General features: G+C 37.5%; 1 protein-coding gene across 1 annotated transcript in view; it reads right to left on the bottom strand.

Moving 5' to 3' along the window:
- The window catches only part of LOC107741958 (breakpoint cluster region protein-like), a 31,697-nt gene extending 26,796 nt beyond the window's left edge, over positions 1 to 4,901 (bottom strand). Inside the window, exons 1-4 of the mRNA XM_016554780.1 lie at positions 4,868 to 4,901; positions 4,273 to 4,457; positions 896 to 1,000; positions 267 to 452 (exon numbers count right to left, since the gene is read on the bottom strand). Of these exons, the coding sequence (XP_016410266.1) occupies positions 267 to 452; positions 896 to 1,000; positions 4,273 to 4,457; positions 4,868 to 4,901 (510 nt within the window). The remainder of the gene's footprint in view (positions 1 to 266; positions 453 to 895; positions 1,001 to 4,272; positions 4,458 to 4,867) is intronic.
- Positions 4,902 to 11,414: the final 6,513 nt, after the last annotated feature.

Below are 11,414 nucleotides of genomic sequence, written 5' to 3'. Positions count from 1 at the left end.
TATAAGTCAACATTAAATGCTGATTGCTGTTTACTTAAAATACTTCAGAGTGAAACAGGACATTATCCATCAAGATTATGAAAGTGGGTGTTGCGCACTAAAAATGGAGTTGGGAATTTGGTGGAAGGAGTTAAAAAAAAAAAAGTTTGATTATGTCAGACCCTGAGCAAGTTATTACATTTTGCTGACAATAAGTAAATAGGGTCTATTTCAATTTTATGTTGTTTTTAACCTGAAAAGGGGTCTGTGAACAGAAATTTACTCACTTGTTTTTGGAAAAGGTCTCCCACACGTTGGTGGTGACTCCACTGCTGCACTCTGGGTAAAAGGCTATCATAGAATTCTTTGTGGATCTCATAGAGCTCAGGCACTTTAAAGAAGATGGTTTCGATCTGTTGAACAGTCAGAACAGGCTGGGAGGTGGTGGCTGCTGCTTTCAGGGGCTTGATGGGCTTACAAAGGAGCAGGAACAGACATTTGAACATGCAAACACATTTTAATGAGAAGTTTTTGACAATCTGATCAACTACACACTACTATTCAAAAGTTTGAGGCCAGGTTGGTACGATTTTTAAAATGTTTTTGAAAGAAGTCTCTTATGCTTTCCAAGACCGTATTGATTTTATAAAAAATACAGAATATGAAAGCGAATATATTCATGACCTTCCTCGGACTCCATACACTAAGCTATTTACCCTGCTAATGTACATAATCACAAACATATATTTATATGCATTTAAATGTATGACATTCCTGTTGGAGATGATGGGTAAGATCATCTAATTTTAAGATCAGTGGTATAATCACTCAGCTGACCCGCATATCTCACTTATAAGACTCCTTGTACAAATTTTATAATGCACTGTTAGCAAAATCAAACTTGAAGCACTTTTACCAGTAACAGCGCCTCCAGATGGCTGAGGTAGGTCTCTTCACTGGCCAGGATTCCAGACAACACCCTTTTCCTCATCTCCAATCCCTTCTCCAGGTCCAACTCCGTCTGCGTGAACATAGAAAGAGCTCACACACTTCTGAACAGCACACTCTTAAATCACATGACATTAAATTACATACTGGCAATGCTGGAAAGAGCTATAAAAAAGCGATTTGCTACTGGTTCAATGGAGCTGCTCCATGGTCTTATAATAACTGTCTTGGCTACAGGAGTCATGAGAAATTCATAACACCTTTGAACTGAATAAGGCCTTTATGTAGTCTACACTATTCACCAAGCCCTGAGTAATGTATCAGAGATATTACAGACCTAGAATCCATCCAAAAGCAAGGCATATCTATTTTGTGTCGTGTGTAGGATTACTGAGCGATGATGATGGCTAAATGGGCCTGAAATGTTGGTTTCCATGGCCACAGCACAGGTAGTGGAAACCACAGATGTTTGTGATAGTCTCATGAGACTTTCTAGTCCAGATTTTAGGATAAAACATCCATCTGCTTCATGAATGTGTTATCGTTGTAGACCATACTGGCTTGAATTGAGTTTTTAAACTGAGGTGATGCTAAAATGCTTTCACGGCATACATTTCTTCTAATCTCACCAACTGATATTAAATGTAAAACCCCACCTTGTGACAGAGTAAATCCCGCCACTGAAAGCTTCAGCAGGGGGAAGGTGGAAATCAAGGTTTTATTCATGAACTCTTAGGTGCTAGACGTCTCACCCCAGGGGGCACTCTAGTATCTCTAGACCACCATCTTTTATTCATCCACATATTTATTAATCAAAGCATGTCAGAATTCCAGCGCATGAGAATGAGTTGAGCTCATCTCAGATGCTCAAAGAATAACCCTCGCTTATTGAAAATGCAAGGATGAGAAAGTATTTCTCATTATATACACAACAGGCAATAGATTACAAATGAAAGAAGCAAAAAAGCAAACATGTTTAAAGAACATACACAGAACAGTATGCTAATAAGAGCTAGGAATATGTAGATAACTGATTAAAAAATAATTTATCTACATACTATTAAAAATAATAATTAACCACATGTAATTAGATGACATTTATGGTATATAATAATAGAGTTATTATAACGTGTAAGGAACTTGTTTAAATGTTTAAAAGAATTTCACATGAACTTTTCCCATATAGATTTTTCTATCTGGAAGCTAAAGGAATTTGCTCCACTTTTGGAGCATTATTTGTGTTATATAATATTGTACTTTGAAATGCGACCTACTAAAAACAGATATGTTACATTATGAAGAAAAGGTAAAAGTTCTAACATAAAGTTAAAGAGATTTCTTGAACACAATAATTTGCTCATAGAAAAGTCAAAATTCAATCTTTTGGAGTTTCAATAAAGCACATAAGACTTTTTTTGGTTTAACAATTTAAACAGAGTGGCAATTTAAAACCGCTCTTTGTGACAGCATGACAAGACTATTCTTAAACATGAAATTCTCACTCATTAAAATCTAATCTTATTCTATGTTTGAGGGGAAACAAGGTAAGGAAATGTGTCCGAAAAATGGGTGACCATCCCTCTGTAGTGTCAATTGCAGGTTTATTTGCAGCTCAATTCAAGACATTTACATAGCAAATCCCTTTTTGAATCCGTCCATATTTCAAATCCCTGGCTTTGTGCATGTTGGGTAAACACGTAAAGCATCTAGGTGTTACTGGGCAAGGGTGTGTGAGTGTGTGCAGGTGAGTCGGTATTGATTAAAATCCATGTGGGGGCTAAACACGGAGGTCATAATGGCCCAAATAAACTGCATGCCTCTGAGTCTGGTATTGGCAGGGAGGGACATCAATCAATTTGACAGCCAATGGCTGTGTCAATGAAGCAAGAAAGCTTCGGTTTTACAATCCGTAATTTAATTTGATGGCATGGCCACTATGTATGATGAAGACAGTTTCCTGAGGCTCTGAAATGAAAGCCATGATCATTTTAAACCACAGTTGATAACAACAGAAACTAGAAAGAATTTCTTTAGATTACACATGACTGCATGCAATGAATGACGTGAGATTCTTCTGCACAGTGCCGAGCTATATAATATTTACTAAGTTGTGATAAGCACTAAATGTTCAATTAGAATTGTACTATGCAGACTCAGCACTTCAGAATCTGCATGCTTTGAAATCTGTCAAATTTCACACCCCCTTGGATTTGTTGTGTACTATTACCACAGGCTATAAATATATGTGGGTTTACTGGTACAATTATTCATAATGGACTGCTTCACAGATGGCATATACTTGGTGAATTTCTATCATGGATCCATTTACAGGCTCCATAGTCGAACCTAACTGGTCCAAATAACATCCGTAGTTGCACTTACGAAAAATTAGGAAAAACAACAACACAAATAATAACTCAAAATTCTTATTGGTGCAAACGGGTGTTACACATGCATAAAGAAAGCTCTAATGTGCACTCTTTACTTTCGCATTCCACCAAGAAAGCCTTCATCTCTCTATTCCCTAAAAAATAATTAGCTACTACCTTTACATGGGTAACTGATGAGTCTGACTCCTCATTTGTGGTATTCCGCAGTCAAATATTTGTATATTTTGTATGGTCAATTATTTTGTATTTGTAAAATAAACTGAATTATTCAAAGGTCAAAAAATCAAACTGTCAGATTTGTCAGTGAGTACGTTTACATGGACAACAATAATCCGATTTTAACACGATTAAGACAATACTCTGATTAAGAATCTACCATGTAAACAGAGATTTTTGATTACCTTAATCCGGCTAAAGTCATATTCGAAGTAAAAGTAAAACTCTAATTAAGACATGTGGAGTATTCCTATTTTAGTCACATTACTGAAGTGCAGTATAGACAAGTACACACCTTAATCAAATTATTACTGTCGTGTAGGATTTTTCGCCGCATTTTGCAACAGGATACACACACGGCAGTGGTCAACCGTTTGATGGCAAATAAAAGAGCTTCAACACCGCCATCGCCTGTATGCACGTTCAAATAATTAACTGCATTTGAAGCTTTCATAAAATTAAAAATGAAACACCCAAAACTGTACATGGCATCATCACGAAGAGGAACTATATGCTTATACGTGAAATTACGGAGGGGACGTCGGATGGCGTCACGTGGGGACGTAATGACGTGTGCCATTAATCGAACTATGTACTATAACATGTAAAACGGGAACATGAAAGGAATATTCTAAAAGCAACTCATGTAAACACCATAATCATAATATTGGCTAAATAATTAGATTACTGATGTCCATGTAAACGTAGTCACTGTCTGACTGGCTACGAGGTGACTTACAGACTTGGAGGACTCGATCGAGCCGGAGGAGAGGGTGTCTCGACTGCTGCGGCTCTTGGAGCTGAGGTGAGGGGAGGAGGAGGGGGAGTCGTCGATGTAGGGCAGAATGTCATGGTGTCGGCGCTGCTCCTCTGCTCGGTCCGCGTCATAACCGTAGGTGGGCGGAGTGCCTGTAAATGGACCATCTGTGAACAGAAGGAAAAAGAGGAATGCAGTTGACAAAACCAAATGGAAGAACAGCATCATAAGGAACATAAAATATCTTTTGAACCATACTTACTAGAATGAACTGCACAGACATAAAACAACTGTATGTAATATTAGAGCTCATGCCCCATGTCTTAATGTCATCAGCTAAGAGAGTCTGTTTTAAATTCTCAGTGGTCGATTGATTTAGTTTAAGTGGCAGTCGGGTAACATTAGCCTAGAGCTCTTAAAGAGCAATGAGATTATGTTTGCAGTGGGTTTTAAGTCTTGGTATTAATGCAGACATGTCAGAACTTTCTGTATACATCAAGATCACACATAACTTTATGGCTTAAAGAGTTTCCCCCACCAGAGGAAGAGACATAAAGGAAGACAAAAACGCTCTCACTCCTGTAGGACAGCAGCCCAAGTTCCTTCTTCATGAACCGGTTTGCCCATTAAGCTGCTGGCAGCCACACCAGAGGATCTCATATTTATTAAACACAAGCTCTCAGTTAGAATTAACTGTTTTGCCCTCATAAGACAAGCACATCTGCTACCCTCTGGAAGGAATATGCAGGCCACTAAAAGGTTAGTTTTTCCAAACCTGCATGAACTCAAGTTGTTTCAAACCAGTATGAATTTTTTCTTCTTCTGCACAACACAAATAATATATTTTAGAAGAATATGGGTAACCAAACAGTTGCTGGTCCCCCATTAAGTTCCATAGTATTAAAAAAAAAAAACTTTACCAACTTAAGGATGAGTAAATGAAGACATTTTTTATTATTGTGTAAAACTATCCCTTTAAGTTCTTCAAAAAGGTGACAGCAAAAAATGCACTGCCAGCTTTAAAGGGCTGATGGACACAGTGAAACTGTCAATTCAAAGTCGTTGCTGATGAATCCCTCCCTTGTTTTAGGAGTTTCCTGCTGGCAGGTGGGAAAACTCCTGCAGTTCTAACCAGAGAAATGGCCACAAAAACATTTTTTCCCCACCACACAGAGAGAGGATGGGCAATGTGAGCATTTACTTGATGTGGAAAACAGGTTTTCATAGTCTTTAATGCAGTTTGCTAATTGCACAACTTGTTTACTAATATGTATGACCTGCATGAACATTGATCATTTTGCTTACTATGAAATAAAACTTATTGAAGAGTCACTGAGTTATTAAATTTCTAAAAATAAATATTATGATCATGAAAAATAATATATACACACCACCATTCAAAAGTTTGGGATTTGGGATGTTTTTGAAAGAAGTCTCTCATGCTCATTATAAGCTGCATAGTCTTGAGCGCAAATGGAGAAAAACTAACTTGGAAGTTTTTAGAATTGCGTGGAAAAACAGTATGTCCAGCTATAGACAGGCTCTAAAAGCTGCCAGGGCCAAGCATATCGACAAAATCATAGAAAATAACCAAAACAATCCAAGGTTTTTATTTAGCACAGTGGCTAGACTAACAAATAACCAGACGCCACCCGATCTAAATATTCCCTCACAGATTAATAGTAATGACTTTATGAATTTCTTCACTGATAAAATAGATAACATCAGAAATACAATAACAAATGTAGATTCTACAGCGTATAATACTTCAGCTTCATTCATCACACCAAAAGATAAACTGCAGTGCTTTACAACTATAGGACAGGAAGAGCTAAATAAACATATCACTGCATCTAAACCAACAACATGCCTGTTAGATCCTGTACCCACTAAATTACTGAAAGAGTTGTTACCTGTAGCAGAAGAACCGCTTCTCAATATTATAATTGATTTTTCCGTACATTTCTGCCATATGTACATTGACTGACAGTCACCACTGATAAGCTACCACTAAATATTGTAGAAACTTAATTTGCTGTAAAGTTGCTTTGCAACGATTTGTATCGTGAAAAGCGCTGTACAAATAAACTTGAATTGAATTGAATTGAATTTGATCAAAAACACAGTAAAAAGAGTAATACTGTGAAATATTATTATAATTTAAAATAACTGTTTTCTATTTGAATATATTTTAAAACGTAATTTATTCCTAAAATGGCAAAGCTGCATTTTCAGCAGTCATTAATCCAGTTCTCAGTGTCACATGATCCTTCAGAAACCATTCTAATAAGGTGATTTTCTGCTCAAGAAACATTTCTAATTATTATCAAGGTTGAAAACAGCCTTAGTGTTCATCCTCCCACTCTTGCCTCTGTCGTCTCTCTCTCTCTCTCCCTTTCCTCCACTCTTTCTTATCCCTTCCTCTGGCTTCCCGCAGATGTCTGCTGCTATTTGGCCGAAGGAGAAGCATGCCATGCACATCTGGAAATATCGTCATCATCACCACCATCATTATAAAACAAAATCAGACACACTTTCAACCTCTTTGTGAAACCTAGACACACACTTGTACAGTAACAACAAACAAGAGTTCCATATAAAGTGTGGACCGTCCCAGATGATTGCATTTTCAGCAGTGATTTGGGGAGAATTCTGGTGACATGATAAAATGTGTTAAATGTAACAAAAAAAGCTACAGTAGCTGAAAGCATAATAAAATTAAACAAAATATTTAATTAAAAAAAAGCATGGACATTTAAATTCTACAGAAATCTGTGGGCCTGCTCATGGGGAATAAATCCCAGGATCTCTCTGTGCTTGGTCTTCTCCGGTGTGTTAATACAGGGTTATTCCCTGCAGGATGAAGAGCAGATTGAAACCTACAGCATGTCGTCCCTCAGCGGCCAACGGGTTTATGGGAAGTGGGGAAGCCTTGGAGATGAACTCCTGCAAAACTGACAAAATCTCTTCAGCATGTGTGCCAAAGGGCTTCAGATAATCCTATAATTTGGGTTTGAAAGAAAAGGAAAGAATTTGTGGGAGGAATTGGGGTGCTAATGTTTTTGTGAGTGCCGACATCTCCTTCAGGGCTCTTTGTATAGAGAGGTGAGGGTAGAGATGGGGGCTGAGATGTTGAAGAGGTCTGCATCTGCCAGATAAATTAAAGACACGCCTTCCTCCTCCCATGTGTCACATGTTCCATTAAAGTCTGGAAATAAGAGTGCAGAAAAACGTGTATGTGTGGTACCCATGAGTGGCCAGCCTCTAGGGAGGAGAAAAAAACTGGGAAAAGAAATGGAAAATGACACATCAGGGATAAAGAAGTCAGTCCATTTTCTTCCACACAGTCGGTTTCCCTAAATATCAAATTTTCAGGCAATTTAATAACCCCCACCCCTAACTATTATACGCACTGAAAAGAAATGAATATGAAGAACGCAAAAGGGGAGGTGAAAATTAAACAGAAATGAGTAAAGCACCGCCTCAGGCCACGAATTAATCAAACAGGGACTGCACAGAGAAGCTAATTTTATGAGAGGTGTCATTTTAAGGGCATATAATAAAAGAATACAGTCTGTGTTGGCTGATATTACTTTTGCAGACTTTTGCTGTCCGCATAGATTTAAAAATATAAAGCCAAAAAGAAAATGTCAAAAACAAAATCAAGTTTGCATTTGTGTAGTTTTGAGTACAGGTTAAAAAAATTAAATAGGGAAATCAATACGAGGTTAAGAAGTTCTTTCACGCAGCATACAGCGGTGTTGTGCATTTTGACCAGTTGATGGGAAAAGTATTCTTAAAATGCATTCAAAATTCGGAATAATTTGTAATATATAATTATTCAAGGTATTTAGAAGTGCCCACTATAACAATATCGTGCATATTCATTACCGTGATATATCGCATTACCGAATTCGACACAAGTCTAAGAAGTTCATAAAGATTTTTTTTCTCCTTTTTTTCTGTTCAGTGTTGATTAAAATAATCTGTAAATGGGATGAATTTAAGATGCGGTTTTAGCATGCTGACAGTATACAATCAGCTCTCTCCTAGAAGTTTCAAAAAATTTTCCCATCTAAAGTATCATTGCCACAACCATCTATGCACAGCTTTTATAAAAGTCACCACCTTGAACAATAAATTTAAAGAAAATTACTGTCAGACTAACACTAACCCTTGAATTTAAGGGTCTAGATGTCCAATAAAGCCCATTACAGATTAATCTAAATATGTGACTTGAGTAAAACAGGCCAGTTAGATTTTCATGTGGTTATCTCTTATCCAAGTGGCATGTTTATCTGCAAAGAAATAACAAGAAGTGATTGGGTTGAATCCAGGAAAGCAGCCAAAACTGGCATTTTGTGTTCACACAGGGAAGCACCCTAGTGTGAGTAAATCAGCTTTTGTCCCAGCAAGAGGAAGAGTGAATCACAACACACCAATACAGTGAGCCACCCTGCAATCAACACTACAACCAAGCTGCCATCCTCCACCAAACCCTATCTTTCTGTTTGTTCGGACCATACTTAAAAAAAAAGCATGGCAGCAGAATCGGATTAAAATGTGTCCACGATGCTGCCACAAATTCCCCCCTGAGTCCTTCCTCTGCTACAGGTTTATGTGAATGATTTAAACACAGATTTGTCACACTCAAATCAATGTCTCAATGAATGTTTATGCATATGTTAACAAGCACTTTTGTCCATTTATCCGACAAGCTGAGATCGGTTATACTTCCATTTCCAAACATTCTTTACAGTCTTTAAAAGTGATTTGGAAAATATAGTATTAAATGACAAAACAATTGAATGCTGTCTGGCTGAATTGACGTCTATATTACTGTCAAATTCTAGTAAGTCCTGTTATGTAAACAAAGAAAGATGTGTGCTGTGTTTTCTTGAGGAGGGAGGTGCTGTTGCAGAACAGAGTGAGAGAGACTGAAGTCGTCAGAAATAGTTCCCTTTGATTGAATCATGACTAATTCAGTTAAATCAGAGGAAATTCACAGATGCGTCTAAAAAGCAAGCACAACGGGGACCGTCTTATCTGGTTCTCATCCCAATGGTTATTTTGTTTTTCCAATCTACTTTCTTGACTTTTCATTCCAGTTGAAGAGAAAACAAAAACAGAGATGAAGAGAGAGTGCTAAACATGAAAACTAGCATCCGTTTCAAAGATTTGGCTGGCTCGGCAGGGAACCTGGATGATAACAACTGCGATTATGTCACAATTGATTTCAGCTTTACACAATTTGCACTGATGTCAGACTTAACAACTCCACATGGTTTATATCCCCCTAGAACCGCACGGCAGACGGAGGGTGGCCCAGTGAGGCGACTTCCTGCCAACTGTTTGATCACTGTAGACGCAGGAGCATACTTCTCTCTGCAGACTCTTCTAATGACTCCATTAATTAACAAGTCCTGTCATCTGAATGACTTTGATACTCTGCAACTTGTTACGAACTATCGAAATCTTTGAGACAAGTGGGCAATTATGCCGTCAGGCCTAATTGAAGAGCATGACCAGAGATGGCTGGTATATATTACATAAAGGATCTAATTACAGTATTTGTTAACATATTAGATTTTTGATGAATATTTAAGTTGTGCTTGATTCACTAAAAACAACCAGTTTAAGGATGCTTTCACACCTGTAGATCGATTGCTTTGTTCCCGAAACAGGGATTAAAATTATTACAATGTTGCTTTTTATTCTTGGTGCGGTTCGCTTTCACACGGCAATGTTTCTAAACAGACCAAATTTGTTAATACAAGTCACGCGTGAGTAAACTGTTCTCTCATTGGTCAAAGTTTCACGGTTTATTTTCCGGGATTCCACTTAGCTGTCACAGCTGTCATCTGTCAGGATGGAACGACAACAGCTTCGCGGACTTATTGTTGTTGTTGTTTTTTTTCTAGATGTCGTTATATTAATTTATCACTTTGGTGCGCTTTGATTTTGAATGGCGAAGACGTGCTCACCCACAGACATTCATATGGTTCATTTTGAAGTATTAGCAAAACAACAAAATTAATGCTTTTCACGGCACTTACGTAATTACCCATTATACATTGTGATATAGCCTGGTTTGTTGTTCCGTTAGATCGGATTGCTTTCTCACTACAACCGAACCGCTCCAGAGTTCATTTTCAATCGAGCCGAGACCACCTCGTTCAGGTGATCTCGGACCGATTGTTTTGGCGCGGATCCGAGCGCGATTGCCGTGTTCACATATGCCCAAACGAACCGAGCTAAGAGGGGAAACGTGCCAGGTTCCGAAACAACGGGCCAGGTGTGAAAGCACCCTAAAAGAGTCATTTGTAAATGACACTACACTGGTAACGCTGTATGCCTTTGATTCACAAAACCAGTTCATAAGAGTCAGTTGTTTGTGGGTCCTGTTTCACTGGTATGTTTTTGATTTAAAAAAAAAAAGTTAAGTTAAAAAGTGATAAGTTTCATTAAGACACTGATTACGCTATATATTAGTGATTCATTAAAAAGAACCAGTTTATAATAGTCATTTGTTTGTTAATCGTATTACACAGGTTGCGCTGCTATGTTTTGATTCACTAAGAATAAAATGTTCATAAGAGTCATTGTCTTTAAAGTAGGTTACACTGGTTGCGATACATGTTTTTGATTTACTGAAAAAGAGTCAAATGTTTGTGAACTGGATTACACTGGTCATGCTGTATGTTACTGATTCACAAAAAATGGTTCATAAGTGTCATTTGTCTATGAATCAAATTACCGTATTGTCCCGAATATAAGACGATATTTTTTTCTTGGAAATACATCTGAAAAAACGCGGTCGTCTTATATTCAGGGTCTAGACTTTGACATAAAAAGTGTATATTTTTTTTAATGTGATTGTTGGTACATTTTACCAGTTTTTACCATACTTTCAAAACAAAAATTAAAATAGGAAAAATATGCAATATGAAAATAATTGAAGACAAAATGTGTCTAACTGAGAAAAAACAAGATTTGGTTTTTAAAAAGCCTTTTTCCAAAAGGTACATCTGGAAAAAGGGGGGGTCGTCTTATAATCAGGGTCGTCTTATATTCGGGCCAATACGGTACACCGGTTGTGCTGTATTTTTTGACTCACTAAAAAG

Source organism: Sinocyclocheilus rhinocerous, unplaced genomic scaffold (assembly GCF_001515625.1).
Source record: "Sinocyclocheilus rhinocerous isolate Xijiao unplaced genomic scaffold, SAMN03320098_v1.1 scaffold826, whole genome shotgun sequence".
Lineage (NCBI taxonomy): Eukaryota > Metazoa > Chordata > Actinopteri > Cypriniformes > Cyprinidae > Sinocyclocheilus > Sinocyclocheilus rhinocerous.
The sequence above is the reverse complement of the archived record's forward strand: the minus strand, read 5'-3'. Positions and strand labels throughout refer to the sequence as shown.